At 40.6% G+C, this 26137-nt stretch overlaps 1 protein-coding gene across 4 annotated transcripts in view; it reads left to right on the top strand.

Moving 5' to 3' along the window:
* Window positions 1-11838, top strand: part of FAM110B (family with sequence similarity 110 member B) — a 76967-nt gene extending 65129 nt beyond the window's left edge. For all 4 annotated transcript variants that reach the window (XM_083517982.1, XM_083517985.1, XM_083517984.1 and 1 more), the window contains exon 2: window positions 8664-11838. In XM_083517982.1, coding sequence (XP_083374108.1) covers window positions 9001-10113 — 1113 coding nt within the window. In that variant the 5' untranslated portion in view covers window positions 8664-9000 and the 3' untranslated portion in view covers window positions 10114-11838. The remainder of the gene's footprint in view (window positions 1-8663) is intronic.
* The last annotated feature ends 14299 nt before the right edge of the window (window positions 11839-26137 follow it).

Here is a 26137-nt window from a genome sequence, read left to right as displayed (position 1 = left end):
GAAGGTTGTGTGACTGTGTGGGGGTCTCGCCCCACCCACTACTCCTGGAATGTGCTCCCTGACATATTATCTTCTTCTTCTTTGGCGATTACTCATAGCCGAGTAAGATTGTCTTCCATAAACACAGGGGTTTTTTGGAAGACGCCTGTGTGTGAATTTGTTTTATGTGTGTAGGTCAGTGCACGCTGACCAACACACAGTCTTCGCAGTAAGGCTCTGTTCCGATGGCATGAGTAGTCACGACAACCAGTAGATTCTTATCTGCTGCAGCCTTCATCTGCCTTCACAGCTGTTGTAACATACCGCTTGTTATCATCAGCCTGTTCTGCAGTAGAGGACTTCTGGGAACATTCTTTGTCTAGTTCCTTCCCTTTGACCATACCGCCTTGGGTGACCCTGCTGGGCGTACGAGATTCCTGACAGCTTTGCTCACAAGGGTCATAGGAACGTGCAAGCCCACTCACCACGACAAGGTGATGATCTAGCGAGTGAGGACATATTATAGGGGTCATGTGGCTCTCATCTCCAAAAAGTTTTTCCCCACCCCTGCTATAGAGAGGGTTCTTATGGGGAAGAGGCAGCGCAGGGGCATGTATTTGGAGGAAGAACAGAATTGGAGATGCCTCTGCTCTTAACAAGAACAACAACAACACACCCTGAATATGTATCTTGGTTGTATTGTGTTAATTTTGTAGGTATGTCCTTAATAGAAAGAGAATGGGAAGTTTGCTTTTATTGAAATTCAGTAGCAGACATCTATGCTAAGTTGGGTGATGGAAGTTATGGAGGGATACCAAATTTGACAATAAAATGTTAAACATGGACCTGCAGCAAAATCTTGCTGTGTGCAGTACTCTTGTTCAGTGTGCCAGCCAGCCATGTCTTCTTTCAGGGCACTCCCTTCCACCACAGTCAGTTTTCTCATGCCCAATTTATACTCACCATATTGTGGTGAATGAGACTGCTTGGTCATCATTGAACTGTTTGGTAGGTACACAGCTGCTCCCTTAGAATTGTTTCCTAAATGGTGGTTTATACAAGCAAGCTGCGCTTTGTGCACATTCAAAGAATGCGCAACCATGCACGCACAGGCCATTTTTGGACCCAGAAGAAGATGGAGTGGTGTAGGGTTGTAATGGACTTATGCACTCTTCACCGACTTGTGCAATAACCTGGAACGCAGCCATCATACCAATTGGGGCTTGCCTAAACTTTTGAAATGGGGCTCCCTGAAGCATGCTGATATCTTGCTCAGTACCTCTGTTTTGCCTGCTTAGTCTTCCTAACTTGATACATGAATCTGTTACTGGATTTCCTTTATATTTTAGTCCCTGTTGTTGTTTAGTCGTGTCCGACTCTTCATGACCCCATGGACCAAGAGCACACCAGGCACTCCTGTCTTCCATTGCCTCTCGCAGTTTGGTCAGACTCATGTTTGTAGCTTCGAGAACTCTGTCCTACCATTTTAGTCCCTACTCTCACTCTAAAACTCATCTTCAGGTTTCTCCTAAAATGCCATTGATTCTACCTGCAATCAATCAATCAATCAATCAATGCAATTATCAATGAAAGGAACATCTAAGTAAATCACAGTACTTTAACAGACACTGCCTAAGCTGTACTAATCCATAACGCCCCTATCCCATTTGTTTTCCTTTATTTCATAGTTGCCTCTGTTATTCAAACTTTTATATCCATGGATCACAAATGTGTCTTTTCTGGAATGTTTTTCTCCATATCCGAAGCTGCTGTCTTGATCTAGAGCACTAAAAAGATCAATATTGGATCCAAATTATCTAAATTTCTCTTACTATCTTAAAGTGAGGTTGTCCTTCATCTCAGCACTGTAGCTGATTCCAGACTCTGCACAGACCGTGAAATTTTTGCAATATTCTAAGAACACTTGGAATTCCAAGCCATATAGATGGAATCTACACACATATTAAAAAAAACAACTCTGTGAAAATGCTTTTTTAAGAAATGTTTTGAAAAACACATTGAATTTTGCATAGCTCACTGGCGCCATCTAGTGTCACATCTGTATATTGCACATCTAAAACATTTTATTTGCGGCTGTGTAGCTGAGTCCATATTAGGGACGTGGGTGGTGCTGTGGTCCATGCCGATCAGAAGGCCGGCAGTTTGAATGCCTGCGATGCGGTGAGCTCCCATTGCTCTGTCCCAGCTCCTGCCAACCTAGCACTTCGAAAGCACGTTAAAGTGCAATTAGATAAATAGGTACTGCTCCAGCGGGAAGGTAAACAGCATTTCCATGTGCTGTTCTGGTTTCACCAGAAGTGGCTTAGTCATGCTGGCCACATGACCTGGAAAAACTGTCTGAGGACAAATGTCGGCTCCCTTGGCCAGTAAAGCGAGATGAGCGCCACAACCCCAGAGTCATTCACGACTGGACATAACTGTCAGGGGTCCTTTACCTTTACCTTTTATCTGAGTCCATAGTCAGCTTGCAAGAAATCTGGCTCACTGCCCTAATCTGCTTCTAAAAGACCTCTCTCTCCCCAACCCCCTTTGCATGAGCCATGGTGTCTATTTGGGAAGATATCTGATGTTTTCTTCTTAAGAGTTAAATGACGAATTTCCTCAGAACACTTTCACTTTGACTTTTCTGGCATCCAGCATATCACACTTCACAAATGCTAGCATAGAAGCCATTCTTCCCCACTGTCATGCTCCCCAACACAGAGGAGGAAAAAGCTGTGCCCACAGTTTTCCACCTTTGCTTCCGCTGTACGTATAATTCACACTAATATTACTCGGCATTCTACCTTAGATATAAGACTGGATTTTAAATACAAAATCAGACCGCTAAGTTTGAGTCCAGCAGCACCCTGTAGGATCACAGGGTAGCCACGATGGCTATGTTGCAGCTCCTCTGTCAGAGGCAGCGTGCTGGGGATTACAGGTGATGGGGTCTTGTTGCATTCGTGTCTTCCTTGCAGGTTTCCCACAGGCATCTGGTTGGCCACTGTGAGAACAGGATGCTTTCCTAGATGGGCCATTGGCCTGATCCAGACGGCTCTTCTTACGTTCTTATTTAACCAATTGCTTTTCAACTAGAGTCACTGGAGCCTCATTTTCAGAGAGATAACCTCTCCACCACCACCTTTGCCTACATCCAGTGCAACTGTACCATAGAAAACAACATTTTGTACCTGCTTCATTTTTTTCTGTTTCACAGCTCCTAAGGCAGTGGAAAATTTGCCTTTCATCTGGCTAGATTAAAACCAAAATAAAAACCCTGAGATGCACAAGAAGTGCAATAACTTCCTTTAACTAATACCTGACTATCGGAGACTTAAGTGTGTCTTTGCTTTGATGGATCATTTACCAAAGGTTCATCTAATCCAACATTTTGTTCTTCATAGCCAGGCAGATACTTGAGATGCTCAGAAGCAGGATATGAGTTCATCAGTATACTCGGCACTCATGTAACCCAGCCACTGGCATTCAGAGGCATATTGGTGACCTTGGAAGGTAGAGCATAGCCATCATGCCTTGTAGCCAGCTTGCCTAATCCCTTTTCTTCTTGGACAAAAAAAATCCTGAACAATGGTTCTTGAACTCTCATCTCTTAAGATTTCTGGTATTCACCACAGAACAGTCATTAAATCTCACCAACCTTTCTTTATTTGAGGCTGCATACACAACATATATTTAAAGCTCTCTTAAGGCACATCTGGACCAAGAATCCTGGGAACTGTAGCTTTTACTCCGCCATCGAACTACATTTCCCAGCACCTTTTACAAACTACAGTTCCCAGGCTTCTTGTGAGTGGAGAAATATACTCTGAATGTATGTTGCGCAGAGAATGATTCTCTCTCACATCCAGTACTAAGACTGCTTGTTTTATGGACTTCTAAAAATATCCAAAATCTGCCATTTTCTCCTTGTCAGGCCTGAGCAAAAGGGCAAGGAAGAAAACAGTAAGCTAGTTTCTAAGCACACATTTATATGTAGCACTAGGTTTTTGTTTGCTCTGTCTATACAGTGGTACCTCGGGTTACATACGCTTCAGGTTACACACTCCGCTAACCCAGAAATAGTGCTTCAGGTTAAGAACTTTGCTTCAGGATAAGAACAGAAATCGGGCTCCAGCGGAGTGGCAGCAGCAGGAGGCCACATTAGCTAAAGTGGTGCTTCAGGTTAAGAACAGTTTCAGGTTAAGAACGGACCTCCGGAACGAATTAAGTACTTAACCTGAGGTACCACTGTATTTGCTAGTAATGTCGAAATAGGCTGTGGACACTCTCTGTTTTGCTCTTTATCCAATGTGCTCCCATGGGTGGTTTGGAAAGCCATGTACACAAGAAGTTAACCACAATCTACACCTATCCTGTGATTTCTTAAGAAATACTGCATTTTGATCCATTTCCCCCACAAACCTGCTTCGATCCGAATTGAGAAAAAGAATAACCTAGCTGTGTTTTAAGCCAGTAATGTGCACATTGCCTTAGATTGCAACAAGAGTAATCATGGTTTTTCCCCAGGGTGCTTTGAAAGCGAGCATAGTAGCCCTAAGATAAAAGGCTAATAGCAGAACACAAAGGGATCGCTTAAATAGAGAGTTCCAAAGAGTTTCCATTATTAATGATGTATAAGAGAGGGGAAGGATGGAAGCCAATAAATAGTAACCTTTACAGTGCTGTTATTGCAGAGAAGGCTGTTTTTAAGTAGCAGTCAAAAGGTAATAGGGTATAGTATAAAGTTTTATGAATCACTATCCAGAAAACAAGATGATGGTTCAGCAGGGTATTCTGAACTCTTAACTGATTTGTTAACATTAGAGACTATATAAAGTCAAATTTTGAAGTGCATATTTTAGCTCTACTTTCTAGAGATATTCAATTCAACATCTACATGCCATTTAAGAGATCTTTTTTTTATGGCCAGCATGTGTGCAGCACAACAATTGTCTGATTTAAGTTTGCTTTCTAAAATTAAGTTCTGAGTCATGTGTCTCCTTGAAATACAGTGGTACCTTAGGTTACATACACTTCAGGTTACATACGCTTCAGGTTACAGACTCCGCTAACCCACAAATAGTGCTTCAGGTTAAGAACTTTGCTTCAGGGTGAGAACAGAAATCGTGCTCCGGCGGCGCGGCAGCAGCGGGACACCCCATTAGCTAAAGTGGTGCTTCAGGTTAAGAACAGTTTCAGGTTAAGAACGGACCTCCGGAACGAATTAAGTACTTAACCCGAGGTACCACTGTAAACAAATCTCCCTGTCCACAAGACATAGGTAAGGGATAAAATTTGGCACACAGTGTTGCTAAAAACTTACAACACCCCTTTGAAGGACACTTCCACCTAGTGAGAAACCAGTAAGTCTATTCATAATCCAGATGCAAGGCGATGCAAGGCCTTTTGTGTTTGGCAACCTTTTAAAGAGAATAATTTGCATCTGAGAGCATATGAGTTACACATGTGCCAGGTTTTAACCCAGTTTTTTTTACATGCTACTGAATTTACATTTTAGAAACTGAATTTAGATCCTCATTTACTGAAATAACACTGCAGTTCTACAGTATAAAGAGAGATATAGAGATGCAAGGCATGCCATATCACAGCTGATATGTTTATGGTATCAGTGTATCAAGTCAGTGATTGTCAATTGCAGCAGCTTCCAGGAACTGATTAGCACCTTGTGCAAGAAACTTAGAATTCACTGCAGATTTAGTATGGAGTCACAAAAGCAATAAAAAGGTCAAGAATATAGTAACAGGAATCAGGACAGTCCTCAGTACTTATTTTATTACTAGTATCTGCTGATTATATGGAACTATAAAGAACAATAACAACAACAAACTTTGAGTCAAGGGTGGGGGGAATCTAACTTAAAATATGAAACTAACAGGTTTTGTGAGGGGAACATCTATTGTGAAAGCGGAGCTTGAGCTTTGATCGATAAATGGCATCCATTGACATTGAGCTTAGACTTCTGATACGGAAAGGGCACAGGATAATCCTGCATTGTCTGTGCTGTAAATAAACGCAACAACAATTTACTTGCTAGGCTGTTCTTCCTTTTCCCTTCCACCACCACCTCAGACTTTTGGGGGATATGTGTATGACAGGGCGCTATAGGGAGGACAGGGTGCTATAGAGAAATAGGGAGAGAGAAAATTTCCCCTTTCTCAAGTGGATGCCTTGCATCAGTGGAGGGGGCAATGGAGGTTAATTACCAGCCAGTGTTTGTATGGCTGGAACACTTGTTTACCACACTCTTTAAACATCTTAGGTTTTGCAGTATTGCATATACTTTCTGGTTGGATATTCAATATAGCTTTGTTGCATAATTTGCTGCCTTTTTTGTAGCCTTAGTGTTCCATAGTTTGCCTGGTAATGCCTATTAAAGAACTCATTCCGTATTCTTAATGTCACTAAATGATGTATAATTCTGTCTTTATTGCTATGTTTATTTCAGCATAAAAAAATTCCTTCCAGTAGCACCTTAAAGACCAACTAAGTTAGTTCTTGGTATGAGCTTTCGTGTGCATGCACACTTCTTCAGATACACTGAAACAGAAGTTGCCAGATCCTTCTATATAGTGAGAAGGTGGGGAGGGGTATTACTAAGAAGCGTGGTGGGAATGGGAGATTGGCAGATAGCTGAGATTATTTCAGCAGTTACTGAGATTATTTCAGCAGTTACTGAGGAAGTATGACAAACCTTTCCTGCTCTATGAAGCTTTAAAGAACTTCTGTTGAGTTGGATACTAATAAGTAGCTTAAGAGATCTTAAGAATTAATAATATATGTGAATTACTGGTGTCATAATTTCATAGCAAGAAATAATAAAAAATATTTTTATACCCATGTAACATCTCTGAAAAAGAAAGAAGATAAATGTTCTGTTTGGAGTGTGTTAATAAAATGTTACCAAATTGTGTTTTTATTTAATGCCCGTGCTGGTAACATAATTTGCTTATTAAAAGGAAGACATATAAAAAAGCTTTTGGATCCCCCACTCAGTCCCAGTGCAAGGGCATGGAGAGCACTTTCACACCCCTGGTGCAGAGCTACCCTCTATTCATTTGATTTATGTCCACTTCAAAATGAGATGTTTTCATACAAGCTGCCATATTGGATTAAACTAGTTTTCTGTCTTAACTCATTATTTTGCCTGCTGACTGTGACCAGTCAGATACTATTGTGTGATTCTTGTGCAAGGCATGATAGTCATATCTTGGTCTGTTGCGCCCCAGCATTAGATAATCATAGGTATACGTATAGGAATGGTGCTTCATGGCTTGTAGGCACTAAGTACCCTCTGATGGTAGATTAATTTGCTTGCAATTCAATTAGGTCGTTATGATTTTCACCCTGCATTATCAGCCATTCAATTCATCATTTACCACCAGTAAGTAGCAGCTGTGTTGATGGCAGATACATTAATTCATTCTCTGCCCACCAGGTGCTGCCACTACATTCTGTTTCCTTCCCCTTTTGTTGCTGGTGCTTCTACTTGAAGAAATACCATAACATCAGCAGTAGTAACTACAGCAGAGGAAAGGCAATAAGCATAGCTGAAGGGAAAGAGTATTAGGTAAAGAAGTAGTGAGTGAGCAAGAGTAACAACAATAGGGCGGAAGGACTGGGGCATGAGTAGGCAGAGGAGACAGGAGTCCCCCTTTGAGAGGTAAAGTTTGCAAGACTGATTTATTTTTGTAACTGATTTTGGCGTGTGATCATATGAGATCAAAAGGGTTCTGTACACAGCATTTGGAACACATTGCTTCCCTCAAAGAATACTGGGCACTCTAGTTTATCCCTCGCAGGGTTTCAATTCCAACACTCCGGAACAAACTGCAGCACCCAGAATTCTTTAAGAAAAATGTGCTCTGAATGTGCTTTAAAGGTATAGCGAGTACAGAGACAAATGACGAAGTAACCCTAAGACCAGAAGGAGATGTTTGTCTTAGACATTTGTAGCATTTGTCTTAAACATTTCAGAGGGGGAGCAGCAGCAACAACAAAATGTGTTAGTCTTTTAAATGTGCCCCAAAACTCCTTGTTTAAACATTCACAGCAGAGACAAACATTAAGAGAGAAAGAAGCTATTGCTGTTTTTAACTCTGCATAAACTGTTCAGTATAAAATACATGAATTAAGATCATCTAGGCAAAACGCCAACAGCTGCAGTTCTGGTTTTCTTTTGTGACAATAGATATAGCAGGAGGGATTATTAAATTTTCCCTCCCGGTTGGTCCTTTTCATTCAGCCTCTTTACCATGTTTCAAATGACAGGCAGAAATATAGGGACAGCCTTGAAAATTCAAGAGACCACATAAAATGTCTAAGCAAGAATATGATTTACCGTATAAGCCTGCAGCTTTGTCGCTGTAACTTATTTTTTTAAAAAACAACAACATTTGAACCCCAGACTTAGATTACAAATAACTAACATCTTTAAAAGATGCATAAATATACCTACATAGAAGTGCATCAATCCCAGTTTGTTAATCCCATATTAATAAGGCGCATGCCATTAGTCGAAAGTATGGTGGAATGTTTTAGCTTGAACAGTCCACAGCTGTAGCTCAGCCAACAAATGAAGGGGTGTGGAGAGAGATCTCTGTTGCTATAGCTGTGATATCATACACTGTTACTAACATGTGGTTGGTTATTTTGCGTTTCAGATCACTGCTTGTAGTGGAGCACAAAGGAACCGCAGAGACTTCCACGTCCTTCATTGAGAAGAAAGAAGCCAGCAGAGCAGGATTAATACAGGCTTGTTTCTGGTGGTCTTCTTATACAAAGGCTGCCTTCGAGGGTGGGGGAAGAAGGAAGAAAGAAACACCGTGCTTATTTAATGAGCTGTGAAATGAAGCGCTGCTGCTGCTACTGCTGCTGCTAACCTCCCGATTCCTAGATTCATCTGCTATTCATTGTGCTTAATATACATGTTTCTGCACTGTGCATTTAGAAGATCCCAGAAAGGAATTCAAAACGGCTGCCGGGGAAAGACCACCAAACATGCCTACAGAAACACTACAGACAGGTAGCATGGTGAAACCTGTCAGCCCCGCCATCACTTTCACTTCAGCCGTTCCACTCCGCATTCTAAACAAAGGACCTGACTATTTTCGCAGGCAAGCAGAGCCTAACCCAAAAAGACTTAGTGCCGTGGAGAGGCTGGAAGCTGACAAGGCAAAATACGTTAAGAGCCAAGAGGTCATCAACGCCAAACAAGAGCCTGTGAAACCAGCAGTGCTTCCCAAGCCGCCAGTGTGTCCTGCAGCCAAGCGGGCTTTGGGCAGCCCTACCTTGAAAGTGTTTAGCAACAATGCAAAGACTGAGAGTGGTGTCCAAAGGGAGAATCTGAAGCTAGAGATTTTGAAAAACATAATCAATAGCTCAGAGGGCTCTAGTTCAGGTTCGGGTCACAAACATAGTTCACGAAACTGGCCTCCCCACAAATCTGATTCAGGAGACCTTAACCGGCATTCGTTTGCAGAATCCTTAAAGGTTTACCCCACCCAAGGCCGTAGCAGTCCTCAAGAAAGCAACTCCAATGTGGGTAGAAGGCTATTGGGACAGTCGCCAGAGTCATTCCTGCACGTTTCCCATAGCTCATCAGACATTAGGAAAGTATCTAGTGGCAAAACCTTAAAAGCAATACCGTGCAGTAGTTCAGCTCCACCTCTCCCTCCCAAACCCAAAATTGCTGCCATCACCACGCTGAAATCGCCAGAGATGGACACAGTAGAATCCAGCTGTGGAGTCAGTAGACGACCTTCTCTACAGCGATCGAAGTCAGACTTAAGCGACAGATACTTTCGAGTTGATGCAGATGTTGAAAGATTCTTTAACTACTGTGGACTGGATCCTGAAGAACTTGAAAATCTTGGGATGGAAAATTTTGCAAGGGCTAACTCTGATATTATCTCTCTCAATTTTCGCAGTGCAAGTATGATCAGTTCAGACTGTGAACAGTCTCAGGACAGCAACAGTGACCTTAGAAACGATGATAGTGCCAATGACCGCGTGCCATATGGCATTTCTGCAATCGAAAGAAATGCCAGAATCATCAAGTGGTTATACAGCATCAAGCAAGCTAGAGAGTCACAGAAAGTGTCCCATGTGTGAGTTGGATCCGCAGGGGGGCAAAGAGGGACTGTATCTTTGTGAATATTGTGAAGGGTTGTGAAGTCTACTTGAAGTCTTAATACACTTCTCAGATCTCTTTTTGTGTTGCTTGTTGTGCAATGTTTTCAAGTTGCATGCCTGTCAACATGTGAACTGACCTGGCTTCCACTTGAACAATAACTAGCTACAGAGCCTGGCTAAGCATACACACATTATCTGCCAAAAGTTTAAGACCAGAATCTAAATAGGGCTTTGTTTATGAACAAATTGTTTACATTAAATGGTTATATGGCTTCTTTTTTCTAGATCTGTAGGTCCCTTGTGGTTGTTTTGGGGTTTTGTTTTGTTTTGTACATTTTTGTGTGTGTCTTGAGCACAGGTATAGTTGAGACACAGGACAGAAATTGCCAACCTAAGATTGTTATCGCACCGTGCATTTGAACGGCATAGTAGTCTGTGGAATGAATGGGTCAGATTACCTGTAATAATAATAATAATAATAATAATAATAATAATAATAATAATAATAATAATTTTTATTATTTATACCCCGCCCATCTGGCTGGATTTCCCCAGCTACTCTGAGCAGCTTCCAGCACATATAAAAATATAAAAAAGTCAAACATTACAAACTTCCCTATACAGGGCTGCCTTCAGATGTCTTCATCTGTGAACAGCAGTAAAAGGCAGTAGTATAGGGCTGAGCTTGCGGGGAGGGCGGGGGCTGGCCTGTCCATGAACTACATTGTATAATGCAATTATTTTTCTTTCTTTTTTTTTAAAAAAAAAGGTTGTTTACCTTTCAAAGAAAGGATACACAAGTTTTCTGTCGTAATCTTCTAACTGAACCCCCCCTCCACACCCACCCACACGCCTGGTGCCCCCATATACAGCCTTTTTACAAGCAGGGGTCTGGAAAGCTATAAACTATTTTTTTGATGTAGCAAGAATGGTAATGGTTTGGTTTCACCAATCAAGGGGTATTTTGAAAAGAGGCTGGGAAAATGAAAAGGATGGGTGGCATTTTAAAGGAAACTTCCTTGTCTTAAACTTTTGACAGGAATGGTTAGATCCTGTTTGCTGATCTTTGAATGCCTTTAAACTAGACAAAGCACATCATGATTACAAGCTCCTGCTGCTGACTACTTTTTTGTAGACCTGTTTGAGCAGTTCATGAACAGAAAATGGAAGTACACAGCCATATCAGTATAATAAGAGCCTCTTACCCAGAAGTTTAAACACACTCAATATAGCTGAACTATATCTGAGAAATTGTGATTATGTTGTCTTAAATATGTTATATCTTAAGGCTGTGGAAGTTTGTTACAGCTCTAGGAAACTGTAGAAACATGACAGTATGTAGCTTCTTCTTTTTTGTACCCTTCTCTTCCTCCTTGCACCGTACGATGTTTAGTGCTGCACGTCAATCTGTTACACATTTTTCTTTTGACAATCTTGTGTCTTCCCAATGGTTTAACTGTCATGTCAAAGTGGCAGTTGTGGTGCATAGCGGAGAGTTGAAAGTGCAGTGGTCTGCTTCATTATTATTATTATTATCATTATTATTATTATTATTCATGCTTTGAAGTACTTTGCAGCACTCTGATACTTCATCAGCTAATAGGAAACTTTTTCTTGTGTAAATGCTGTAAGACTTTGTACATATTTCAGTTCTTACGAGATCTTTAAAAAAAAGTGTTATGCTAATAAATAGCTCTTGGTGCAGCTACTGGTCATGAGTTTCTCTGTTTGTACTCATTATGCTAAAGTGGGCACAGGAAAAAGATTGAATGTAATGAGTGTGAAAGCAACTCCTGGTTAAATGTATAATGGAAACAGTCCCCATCCCCTGCCTCAACCATTTTACTGCTAGACTAGGCATAATCAGGGTTGCTGTTTTTGTTAAAATTTGTAGTCTTAGCCTTCAACCCCAAGGTTCCCAGGGCAGTGCATAACAATACGTTTGTTCAATAAGTTTATTGTGCTAGCCAAAGGCCATAACGGTTCATAACAATATGTTAACATGCACAAATCAACACAAAAGTCATAAAGCAAATATCAAACCAATATATCAATATATCAAGAAATCAGAAATTCAAACAACCCAGCAGCAATCTATCTGTTACATCAGCCCAGACCATATTCTTTTGTTTTTGTATAATTATGTATTTTGTACTCTTATTTGGTATTTTTCTGTTGCGAACAATCCTGAGATCTTCAGATGAAGGGCAGTATACAAATTTGAATAAAATAATAATAATAATAATAATAGGCCTGTAGAAATTAATGCATCTGAATCTGACACCTAAAAACAGTGTAGGCGACAGGTGGATCTCGATGGGGAGAGAATTCCACAACCAGAATGCTACAACAAAGATCCTAATCCACATCATTACATCACGAGATATCAACAGAACTAAGAACAAGGCCTCTCTTGGAAATCTTAAGGCATGGGATACCAGGTAATAGGGAAGGCATTGTTTTAAATACTTTGGCTTAGGCTATATAGATGCCATAGGCCAAAGTCAGTATCATAAATTGGGCCCAGTAGTAAACAGGCAGCCATTCGATATCCTTAAGGCTAGGTGTTACAAATGTAGGGAGCTGTGTTATACCAGAGTCAGACTGTTGGTTCAGCTATTACACCATTGTCTATTTTGACTGGCAGTGGCTCTCCCAGCCCCACTTGGAGATGCAAACTTGCCTTCTAAGGCTAAAAGAAGAGGGGGTGATTTTCATGAGGGCCACATCTGGGCGGAAGGATTAAAACTCCTCACACACTGTCTCTTCTTTAGAGGCCATTCCTGGGAAAAAAGTGGTTCAGGTATAAGTATGTGTCCACAAGAGCAGAGATGAAAGGAGGTGAAGAAGGTAACTTTTATCAATTAGTACCAGAATTTTAACAGCTCACTGGGGCTCAGTAGCATGTGCTCAGTAGTTTTTAAATAATGCAGATATAAATTTGTTATACCTTTGACAAAAAAATATGCAACTTGTCACCAAAATCCATCCTGAAAAACAGCCAATGCAATACCAGTTCTTAAAAAGGGATCTAAGGGAGAGTCACAACAATTAGCTAGTTACTCTTTGTCCTAGGTAAATTGGTAGAATTATTAAAGCTAGAATTATTATTTGTATTTTATTTTACTGGAGCACAAGTGCATATATTGCCACACAGAAAAACACAAATGTGAATAAGGGCATATAACGAATATGAATGAAGTCATAGCCCAAAGGACTAATAAATTAGATTACAACATGATAACCATAATGTCAAATAAGTGAATCTTTCAAAAAGGATGAAATAGGCAGGGGATGAGTACTTGACACCCCTTTGTTGATGTGATGAAGGGAAATCACATTTCATAGAAGTCTTATTTAGCTGCATCACTTGCCAGTCTACTTTGACATGTTATCTTTCAGGCAATGCCCAAAAAACATAATTCTGGACCAATTCTGAACTGAATATCTAGAGAAGCATTTCCAGTTATATCTGCCTCTATTCTGGCTGTTATAAGGAAGAATACGATGAGGTCCTTCTGGAGAAGCTGTTATTGATGCTCTTCATATACACACACATACATGCAAAATTGTAACTTGAGGCAATGCAGTATGTTTAGACATACAATGTCTGATATATTCCTTAAACCCTGTTCCCAGAATGTATTAACCACTTGACCAGTCCACCCCATGCAGATCATTCACCCCCCCCCTTTCCTTGCATCAACACACATGAGAGACATTGTTCCATCGATGTTGCAAAAATGGTTGGGGGTAAGATAGCACCTATGCATGAGTTTCAAGGAAACCACACATACTGAAGCTGAGATGGACTTTGCGGAGCACTTTGGTCTGCATGAATGACAAGCGAAGCTCCAGAATAAAGGTTCCTGCATACATTCCTCATAGTTCTTAAAACTATCAGAAGACTGAAAATGAATTCATTGCAAATGGTGGATACTACATGTTCAGGAACTGAGGTAACACATGCCTTTTCAAACTGTAAGAGCGTTGCCTGCTGAATATTTAGAAGCTTAGATGCAAATGAGCTTATTTGATGGCGTAGCAGCCAGTTAAATTGATACCTTGAAGCTTTTCAGCAAGTTGTGCTTTGCTTTGCCATCTACCCGTAATAAAGAAGTCTGGTATTCTGTTCAGTCTGCATTTTCCACTACCAGTGCATTTCTTACCGTATTTTTTGCTCCATAAGATGCACCTGACCATAAGGTGCACCTAGTTTTTAGAGGGGGAATGCAAGGAAAAAAATATTATTTAACGGGAGCTCTGAGCACAGCCTGTGTGCATCCCACTGATGGGCCGCCCTTCTCCCTCCTCGGGGAAAAGCCCCCAAGTGCCACACACACTCCACACGGCTCTTTAAAGGGAGCGCGGTTCTTGGGGGCGTTTGTGGGAGGTGGGGAAGTGAGAGAGCCTCACTCTGTCCCTTTCCCCACCTCCCGCAAAAGCCAGGGATAGCTGTGTAAAGCCTCCGCAGGGCAGCGGGATGAGGCTTCACTAAGGCAGAAGCTAGAACTGCTAGAAGGAGCACTGCAGAGGCTTCACGGGCTACCCCAGAGCTGCTCAGGAGCGTAGGGCATCTGCGTGCAGCCTGCCCGCTGCTCCCAGGGCTGGCGGGGGAAGCCCGGATTCCCCCCCCCTCCAGCCCCAGGGACCACACATTCGCTTCATAAGACACAGACATTTCCCCTTAGTTTTTAAGAGGAAAAAAAGTGTGTCTTATGGAGCGAAAAATATGGTATATATTCCCATGTCTGTGAAACGGGTGATCCAAGAATAAGACAAATATATGTAATGTTAGCATTTAGCCCAGGATTTCCACATTGCCCTTAAAAAGATACTGTGTATTTCTATCATGGTTAAGAGAGGACTGCCCTTAACGATAGCGAATGAAGCACAAGTTCCCAGGGAAGACTCATTCTCGATAACATGGATCAGTTGTTTGAATTTAAATGGGTCATAATATATTTTTAGAGTTGGAAAGCCAAATGCTCCTGCAGTGGTCTGTCCTTTATGTACCCTAGCTACAATAAAACATGTAGCTCCTGTATTGGTCTCTACCCCCACCGCAGGCATTGTAACTCTCCAAAGGAGTTAGCTACAGTACTTGGATTCTGTATCTGTTTTGGAGAGAGCCAAGGCTGAACTCCTGTGGACTTTGTTGGATATATTTGGCCCACCTCCAAAGCAAAGCAAATATTATCTGAAGCAAAGCTGTCCCCTATTGGAAGCACTGAAGCAGGTTCCGAAATGAATTCTTTTTCTCTGCACACTCCTGTTAGCAACTCTAGTACAAGCATTTGCTACTTCTTCGTTGTTAATACAAATAGGAGTTGCATGCCGGTGTACTCCCATTAGCAGGAATTCAGATTTGTCATAAAGCATTGTACTTTCAAGGGTATGTATGTGTCATTCTCAACTCTGTTTCAAAAATGTAGAACAATGAATTAATAACTTCCTGCATATGCCCAAAAGGGAGAGTCACGAGAAAGTTAAAATGCAGCTGTTCTGCTACTACTTAATGTTTTGCAATTATATTCTGGTAGGAAAATAGGGACAAATGATGATGAAAAGTTTCAGATAGAAATTATGCATTTCAGTCTTGTGCTATAGAATGTTGTGTTTGTTTGCAAAAGAAATCTAACATCTGATGATCAAGGTCTTTTGAAGGGCAAACACGGAAGGAATAATGTGTTTGGCAGGAATTCAACAGTCAAAAGACATTTAGAAAATGCAGCCAATCAGCATTGCTGACTTTCACTTTCTTTTTTTCTGCTGCAGCTTCATCCATCCATGGAGGCTGCACATATTTGATTCAAAGTCTCTCTGCTCATTCAGTGAGAAACAAAGTGCTTAATGGAGCTCTGGGAAAGGGAGTTGAATAAACTCCCCGCAGAAGTCTATCACCCGGAAAGTGCCAAATATCAGCAGCTGGAGCAGACTTTTCCCTTGCCTGCATGTAATGCTATAATTCTTGGCTTCAGACAAAATAACTTATTTATTTTCTTTCTATTTTTTTCAAGTTCACAGGTAGCATAAACGTCAACATGAAAGAGATTAAAAGGGGACGATGCCTCAATAAATGGAATTGATCGGTGACAGAGGCTTTGACGATTACAGCTCAGGAGCCTATACTCCAGTTTATTAGAGGGTTTTCTTAGGGGCAAGGAATCCACTGAGAGTGAGGCATCTTGGAGTTTGCATGAACATTCCAACTTCTCAGGAATGAAATGGTGAACTAGAGAGTCTCAATCACTGGTTGGGCTTCTCCCTCTTCTGCCTTCCCTCATGGCCTGCAGATCTTAAGTCGCCTCAGAGAATGTGAGTAAAGAGGTGTCTCAACAGTTCTCTTAAGCCCTTTCAGGAGCAGTTCATACCTGACCATGGCATCTTCTATAATCAGTTGAGCTGATTTAATATGAAAGGTCAATGGGAGGGAAGGTCATCTCACAAACGGGCCAAGAAATAGAATGAAGCAGGGGGGGGGGGGAATAAGAGGCCAAGCACACATTACACACAAACACATGAAACAACACCAATGCTACTTAAAAAATAATAAAAGATATACCAGGACCATGGGGGAGAAGGTGGTTTAACCATTTGCACATGAGTGATTCCAATCAATATTAGTGGGACTTAGTTTCAGTTAGAGATGTTGGAGAATTCCAATGAAAACAGAAACAGCAGTGGAAGTTACCAGTGTTCACTTATTCATCCAATGTTCAGAGAGAAAACAATCCAGTAAATATGTTTGGTATTTGCTGTTGATTTCAAATGATACATAGTTTATTACACACACACACCCTTGCATTGTGTTTGCTTTGCATTAGTGGGGTTGTGGTGGAACAACATAATAGCAATGTAATTTATGCAATTAATAGTGTAAGTTACGCAATTTCATCTCAACAGATAGTGAGACGAATAATGTGATTTTTGGAAGAAGACGAACTGCAGCAGAACACTAACACTGCTGCATGCAAGAAATACAGAACACAATGGAAAACAAGGCTTCTTAATCCCTCCTCTCAGGTAGGAGGTACAGAATTGAAACTGAGCACTTCCATTTTCAGAGTGTATAACAGGGTTCAGCAAACTTTTTCAGCAGGGGGCCAGTCCACTGTCCCTCAGACCTTGTGGGGGGGCTAGACTGTATATTTTTTGGGGGGGTGAACGAATTCCTATGCCCCACAAATAACCCAGAGATACATTTTAAACAAAAGCACACATTCTATGCATGTAAAAATACCAGGCAGTCCCCACAAGTAACCCAGAGATGCATTTTAAATAAAAGGACACATTCTACTCATGAAAAACATGCTGATTCCTGGACTGGATTTAGAAGGTGATTGGGCCGCATCCAGCCCCTGGGCCTTAGTTTGCCTACCCATGGTGTATAAGAAGAGTTATAGGGCTGTTATTACACTACACCAAAAGTGGAGAACGTGTAGTTCTCTGAATGCTGTTAGACTACAGTTCTCATCAGCTCAAAACAGAAAAGCCAATGAATAGGGATTATGGGAGTTGTAGTCAATAACATGGGGGGCACAGGGCCCACACCCCTGATCCACACCTGGGAGTAAGCCCCATTAAACTAACATTGAGAATACATATCTAGGATAGCGCTGCTAGTGAACCAAAAGAAAATGGATTCAGCTGCCTTTAAAAAATGATTTAGCCTGATTAGAAGCTGGCACTCTTCTTGTGGGTGCATGTTCTGGTCTGTTATTGAGGTAGTAATGGCCAATTGCCTCTAGTGTGTGAAAGACCAAATTTGACTGTTGACACATCTACTCTGTCAGCGGTGAGCAGGTAAAGTCATTAAGAAAGTGTTAACAGCTTCCAAAATATTCAGAAGCAGAAAAAACCACAGTTCCTGATACTTCCCGGTGGCTTTATGCTAACAGGATAACTAGCATCTTAAAATGAACAAAATTTTGGCATGAGAGCAGAAAAGATTGTATGAGGGCATTTTGGGTAATTCCGAATCATGACAGGAGGAAAATCGGGATGGGGGAAGGAATTGCTTATATAAATATAGGTTAGAAGAGAATAGCTTTTAAAAGTGTGCTAAAATGTGTGACCTGCTTTTCAAGCATATTATTTTATAGAGTTAATCTTGCTTTTGTGAGGCGATTGAATAGTGCTAGGGTTTCCCTCTCCCTCTCCCTCTCCCTCTCCCCCCCCTCTCTCTCACATCTGCAGATAATATTCCAGAGTACAAAAGAGAGTTTTCGTCCTCCACCCCCCCCCATTTTAAATTATGGGATATAACACTGCTTTATCTGCAGTGTTTCAGTGTAGACCAATTTCCACATATCTTCTCCATTAACTCTGACCTGCAAATGACTTGGGAATGTGTGCTTTGCTAATGTGCCTCGCTGCATGAAAATTATAGTATTAAATCTCAATAAATGCTTAATTTGCTCTATCCATGTTATGCATATCGGCAAGCAGATCAGCTTACCATTATCTGGCACAAAATGAACTTCTCCTGAAAACCCTTCCTGTGAGCTTATGGATTTGGACTTCCATCTGCTGATGTGTCTGTTGTATAAAGCATTTCTGAAGAAAGAAAGCAGTCATAACACTCCCAGGTTTCCCAAGGTTCTCAATTTTTGCACTTTCTCCAGCTGTTAAACGCTAAATGGCAATTCAGATGAATTGTCTGTGTCCTATATGTTAACATGTGCATATTCTGAAGAATATGGCAAGCAAGAAAATAAAAAAATAAAAAAGCACTGTTATCTAAATTGTAAGATTCCTGGCATGCAGTGATATACAAGCAGAGTGGAGTTATACAGGCAAGCCTGATGAGTTTATAACCTTCATGTGTTGGGAAGAGATTGGAATAACTCTCTCTAATTTTCATTATAAAATGTACTTTTGGCAAAATCTGGTGCTTTGTTTTTGATGTCAGCTAAGATCAGCCTTAGTTAGAGCATTCTTGCTCAGGTAGATCCTCTGCTGTATGCTGAGAATGGGCTTCGGCACTGGAATAGTGGTTGAAGGTTTTTAAGCAGAGGTTGGATGGCCATCGGTCATGGACCTTTTAGTTGAGATTCCTGCACTGCCAGGGGTTAGACTCGGTGACCCTGACCGAACCTCTTTCCGATTTCCTGGCACTTGGAAGGGTCTTTTTCCCAGATGGGTTGTTATATGTTATATGAGGAAAGATGGAACACAGAAGGCTTTGCCACACACAAGGCACAAATACTTGTTTCACCAGATCATTCTAGCTTAACAGATATCACCTGTGAGTTATAGAGGACTGATGAGGTTCTCACGTTGTATAGTAAGTAGTTGGTACTTTTAAAACAAATTTGACTTTTTAAAACAAATTTTCCAAGAGAACCTTCCAAAGTTGAAACTGTGATAAAGTAAAACAGAAACATTACAGCTGCAATCAGAAACTTGCCTAGGCAGCAGCAGGACATAAAGCAGCTGAGTCACCATTGCATTATAGAGCCAGGGAGGAAGAACTGGGAGAGGAGGAAGAGAAATGCTTTGTATATTTGCCATGCCAGCTCCCAGGCTGGTGCAAGAAACAGTTGTGGCTTAGTATGCAGTATTGTTAGGCACACTAGTGAACAGTGTATGAACTTGAAAGGTGCCATATTGCATCCTCTGTCACATTGTGAGAAAGTCTGGGAGGCACATCTCATATCCTGGGATGCAAAAACAAGTGAGGTGAATGAAGGCCATACAATTTTTGCATTGCTAATAAAAACTCATGGCATAAAGTCATCCTGCTATTGGGCTGGTCTGTGATTGATTTTCTGTTTTGAAAATACCAGATAATCCATAAAAATAATCCATAGAAACTGCAAGCCACAACTCCTACTTGCATTTCTTTTTCTTTTTTAAAGGAACCCAGTTTGCTGGGGGAGAGGGGGTTAAATCCATTCCTCCATCAGATCTAGTGGAATAGCTTAGAAGCATGTCTGTGATCAAAGCACCAAACCTTGACAGAGGTTTGTCAAAAGCACTAAAGGTATATTAACCTAGACTAAAAGAATATCATTTCCAAATAACAGCTTCTAATGGGAAGCTAAGGTTTATACCCCCCCCCCCCCAAAAAAAAAAATCTGAAGAGGAAATAGCAATGGCTGTGCAAGGCAAAGAAGAAAGCTCCAATCAACTCTGATAAGTAGAGTCATGGATTTTCCTAAAACACATTTCTATTTATCTCCTATGTTCCTTATCTAGAATAAACATGTAGAAACTGACAGAGCTGTGTCTCCCTATTTTTTGTTGTGTTTCTGCAAATAGAACATTATGATGTTCAGTACTGACCAAACCTGCTTAATGAACCACACATCCTTGGTGGAACATAAATCTGCATGACAAGATAGAAAGGGTGATGGCCTACAATTCGGGAAGGTATTTGAGGTGGTTTGCACAGAACACCTTAATCATAAAATGGTTGTGTTTGTCTGACTTGCAGCTAAGCCCTTAATTGACTAAATTAACTGAATTTCTGCAATACAACCACCTTACTGATCTCTGCCTACAGTGGTTTCCAGAAGAACTAATATAATATATCAGTACTTAGTCATGAAAACATCCATTAATGAGTGAGACTTATTTTTTAATGTATTTGGTTCTCCACCTCATCTCAAAAGTTTTAACATTTGTATATTGCTCTAGTGGTTTGGGGTTTTTTGTTTCATAGAAAAAAGTACAGAGTATTTCACAGTGATCATCTCAGCCATAAGAAGAGCCTGCTGGATCAGGCCAATAGCCCATCTAGTCCAGCATCCTGTTCCCATCATGGCCAGATGAAATGGGATCAGCTGCATTAAACTCTGCAGGCTTCAATTTGGGAGGTCAAACATTGAGAAAACTGTATGCCTAAGACTTTTACAGGAACATATTCCAGATTCTTGTAGACTGTTTTTTTTCATCTTCTATAAAAGAGACTATTTATGACAAGCTTATTATATGCAGAAACGGGTAGACTATAACTTCATAAAATGAGAACATTAGGGCCTTTAGATATTCTAATGTTAAGTGTTCCCAGTAAGTCAGAAAAATTCTCTGCTCACAAAGGTGATTTACTATTCTCCATTGCCCAGGGTAGATTGCCCCTTTAAGCAGGTCAGAGCATAATTTAAGGCTGAGGGCAGATAACAGGGCTATTTCCTCCCCCTTGAGAACCAAGGGGAGCTTGAACATATGTTTAGGGGGTGTAGTTTGAGTGGTTAATGTGCATAATAACTGGCCATTGTGCACATTCACCAGGCCTCTTAGAGAATGTGCACATAATCCTTTCATGAAGAGGGAATTGTACAATGCACCCTATGTGGGGCTGCTCTTGGGTCTGGTTCAGAAGCTTCAGCTGGTGCAGAATGCAACAGCCAGACTGCTGATGGGGGCATCTGGCCAGGAACACATGGCACCATTGTTAAAACAGCTGCACTGGCTGCCCATGTACTACTGAGCCAGGTTTAAGGTCCTTGTATTAATTTGCAAAGCTTAGAACAACTTAGGTACCTTTGGGATTGCCTGACTCCTTATATCCTAGCTCAGTCGCTCAGATCTTCTGCAAGAGCTTCATTCATTGAGTTGCAGAAGCTCATTTGACAACAACAACAAATGCAGTCTTTATGAGTATTGTGGAATACTCAGCTGGTGCCTTCTGTTTCAAATGACTCAGTATAAGGCAACTTCCTATGTTTCTTACACTTGTAGGGTCCATTCTTTTACTTAAAGCATATGTTTGGAAGTTGATACAGTTCTTTGTTGATACCTTTTTGGTCAATAAATATGAGCAAACATGAAAAGGAATTAAATTTGTGTAAATATCTTCCACGTCCCAACTCTCAAAGTGAAATAGATTTGTTTTTTTTTAAAAGTTAGTGTTTGCTTTGGGCTGGTTTTGTGGCAACCTGTTACTGCTAGTGATAGTAACGTAAGCAACCAAATTAAAATGGAACTGATTGACAGAGCTGTCAGGTTACTTATTCTGCTGGGCTGTGAGCTTGTCATACCACTTAGATTAAGAAGTCATGCCTAGCTAGTATTTGAATGGGAAGACATTTGGGATCCAGCAAGCGAATGGTGCTGATGATAAATCCACTCCTTTCTGCCATGTTGATCAACAATACTCTTTCAAGAAAGCATTTGAGTGCTCCGCTATTTTAATTTGCTTGCTGATCAGGTTATCCTCTCCTGTACAATCCTTGTTTCTTTTTTTGAAATCATTTCTTCTCTGTTCCTTTAACTTTGCTCTTCCTCACTTGGGCTGTATTCACATGGCAATTCTGTTTTCACGACTTTCCCTTAACTTAAATTCTGAATTATATTTGTGTTTTCATGTGACTTAAAAGCTACTTCTGGAAACATAGTGGAATATAGTGCAAGTTTAGCGCTCATTCCCATTTTATTTGCTTCTGGGGGGAAAACATATGCAAATAATATGAAAATGACAATTAAACTTGCATTATATTCCAATATAGTTCCACTATATTCAATTCAGTTCATATTGAAAGGTAAACCCACCTAATTCTTGCTATTGTGAAGGGTTCCTGTGCTTGTTTTTCATACATCCAGCTTCTCAGCCCATCTCCTTTCCCCCCATTCTGTTGTATCCTTTGCCTCTGTAGAAGTTGATGCCTAACAGCAAGGGAAGATTGCTTCCATTTTTAAGTATGCGTAAAAGAGCATATATTAATGCAAATAACATACAACTGCAGTATATTAGGGTAAAGTCCTTTGCAAATATGTGTATATAGGGAGAAATTTGTACTAACATGCAGGTGCAATTTTATGTGGACTTCTAACATTTTTTAACAGAATCACAAATGAATGTGGAAATATGATGAAATGACCTTAAAGACTGGGAAAATTAAAAAATTAGAGGAGCCAAAATCTCTAGCAGCAATATTCTTAAGAGGGTAAATGCAACTCCTACAAAAGCCCATAGCAGAAATAAAACTCCACAGTATTAACCTTCAAATAATACTTGAATTGGCATATATTTGACTAAGTAATGTGCTGAGATCAAAATACAGTGCACCTTAGTAAGCAAATGTAAATGTAAGCAAATGTAAACAAAGTCTCCCATATTTTATCAATTCAATGCAGTTTTTAAATGGTTGCATGGGAGATTTCCAAATATGTGCTTTGCGCAAATTTGCTACTGTATACAGTTGCTTGAGAAAGTCTTCATGCAGGACTGACTTTAATGGATGCACTGTCTAGTTTTCATAACTGTTTTTGGTATCTGAGGGGTGCAAACCAGTGAACAATAGAGGCCAGAGTTTGCTTTGTGTGAGACTACAAGGATCACTCTAAAAGTTTATTGTGTGTTACTAGCAGTACTGTACATCATTAGACATGGGATAAATTGTTGCCAGTTTGCAACACCGCACTGGGGCTTCTTTTAATGTACCATGTAAACTTTAGCACAGTCTTTTGCTTCTGTATTTATGATGTTCTCTTCCCAATAAGTGTTCCAGCACAGTAATTGCTAGTCTTTCAGACAATCCTTATTACAAACAAATTAAGTTGTTTCAAGCCATGGTGCACCTAACATTACATGGGTTGATATAAATCACATTTAATGAGTTTCCTCATTATTCAGAGTTTGCAGCCAGTGTGAACAGGAAGCAAACAGCCAGCCAGTAATCAATGTTATAATATATTCCCTGTCTATTAATAGCAGCTCTGCTTTGGTCTCGTAAGACTGGACTTGGAGTGTACAGTGGTACCTTGGGTTACAGATGCTTCAGGTTACAGACTCCGCTAACCCAGAAATAGCACCTTGGCTTAAGAACTTCACTTCAGGATGAGAACAGAAATTGCACGGCGGCGGCACGGCAGTGATGGGAGGCCCCATTAGCTAAAGTGGTACCTCAGGTTAAGAACAGTTTCAGGTTAAGAACGGACCTCCAGAACGAAGTTCTTAATCCGAGGTACCACTGTACTTCTGCAGTGGTAGGTTTAACTACCAACGCTTGGCATGTTATAGATTTTGTATCTTCAGGGGCATTTCTTGAATAACCTTCCCACGTGCTATACCACCAAGAGATTTCAACAGTAGCTTATGATGTAATGTAGATGGTGGATACATGGGACACAGCCTTCTTGGCTGTGGCCCACACATTCAGATTTGGCTCACACATAATGCCAAACCATGAGTCATCAGACTATGGTTTATGAAACCATGGTCAAGTGTTATATGTGTCATGGAATGCTACTCAATATTGATCCAGAGTAGATTCCAATGTATAGTTAGCGGAGTAAAAAATTAAACACGTTGCAGAATTCCCCAAAAAATAGACCAGAGGCAATTGTATTTCATCCAGCAGAGCTTTACTGCTACTGAAGGCAAATGAGCATAATGGTTACAAATCCAATACATTCAGGATTGGCACTGACCATAATAAATTGAGTTGCGGCAGACTTAAACTTACAATAACTTATAAGTCTAAATCTTAACACTAAGCATGCTATGTACAGAACACCACACCAGAAGGAAGAGAGATAGAAAGAGAAAGTGAAACCTTCCAGCCTTACTTTTGTAGTCAGCATGACCATGACAGAAAAGATAACAGAACCAGTTTAAGCCGAGTGTACTCAGCTTCTCTGAAGGAATAACCCAAACATCATGAACCTTCTGCTTGTTTCTTTCACACAGAGAAGCTTCCAGAACCCTCTTGAATTAATTAGAATAGGAAAGATCTCTACACATTATATAAATACTTTATGCACTAAGAAATGCAAACTGACAATATGTGAACGCAGCCCTGCAGCTTAACTATTGTTTGCTTTCTGCCAATAAACCATTATCTGAAGCCATGGTTTGTTGTTGGCTTAAGAACTTCAGTTTGTTTTAACTACTGCTTGGTGTTACATATGAACCCAACACCCTAGGTTCTCACCAAGCTACAAAGGCCTGAGGCAAGAGCAGCTGGAAAATGAAACAAGCTTTGGAGAAATGAACCATAGTTTGTTCGATCAGCTGCGGAGACAACTTGGGGTTAACCCGAAATTGGTTAAATGCACCATGACCTAAACAAAGCGTGGCTTAACACTGTGTGTGAACCAGGTCTCAGGCTCTTTACCTCAGATAACTCATCTTGCTCTGTCTCTTTCAACTGTGTATAGGTTAAAATCATAGAGTTGCTGAGTTGAAAAGTGTCTTGGAAAACATCTAATCCACCCCATCCTCCCGCTCTATGCAGGATTTGCAATGCAAGGTGCAACAGCATCTTCCTTATGCACAGATCTTTTTCCTGCATCTTTTTCTGGCGCTGCCAACAGGAATGAAAAGGAAGATTCAAAGGAGTCCAGGCCTCTTTTAAATGCCAGGGGATTACTCCAGCTGCTTAGTATGACAATCCCCATATAACAGTTAGCACTCCCTTACACAGACCAAGAACGTTTTTCAAAAGATAAAGGTTGGGCATGAGCCATTAATCATGGGACTTGCAGTTATCTTTCACCAGTGAGAAAGAAAGGAATTGGTTGCTCAAGGAGAAAATAGGGAACTCTCGCTGGGAGGGGAAAAAACTTTTTTAAAAATCGGAAATAAAATAGGACACTCCGAGCTCTTTGTTTTGCTTCCAAAAATCTTATCAGAGCAGATGCAGAATAAAATTTTGGCTGTGCTATAAATAATAAAACTTATCTTCTCATTATGAGGGCCATAGCACAGTAAGGAATCCACGCCCCAGGGTGTTACAAAATATATAGTCTGGACAAGATGTTTTCATTCCTAGGTTTTTATTTTTAGCTTTTTATATAGACGTGTTGGTTAGTAAACAAAAAAAAAAGTTGATTGTTACGTATAACAGCAACTCAGTTTCTTAAATCTGGCATCAGAGGCATTACAAATGACCTTTTATTCCTTTCAAAATAAGAGGCCTGACAAATGCTTCTTATTTCAAAACAAAATGTATAGACACTTTGTTTCTCATTGTAGGAAAGGAACTGCAGCACATACATAGTTTCTGGGTATCTCTGGTTCATGGTTTGAATGTAGCTGGAATGTCGCTATGTA

This window comes from Podarcis liolepis, assembly GCF_965112155.1.
Source record: "Podarcis liolepis genome assembly, chromosome: 8".
Classification (NCBI taxonomy): Eukaryota; Metazoa; Chordata; class Lepidosauria; order Squamata; family Lacertidae; genus Podarcis; species Podarcis liolepis.
The sequence above is the reverse complement of the archived record's forward strand: the minus strand, read 5'-3'. Positions and strand labels throughout refer to the sequence as shown.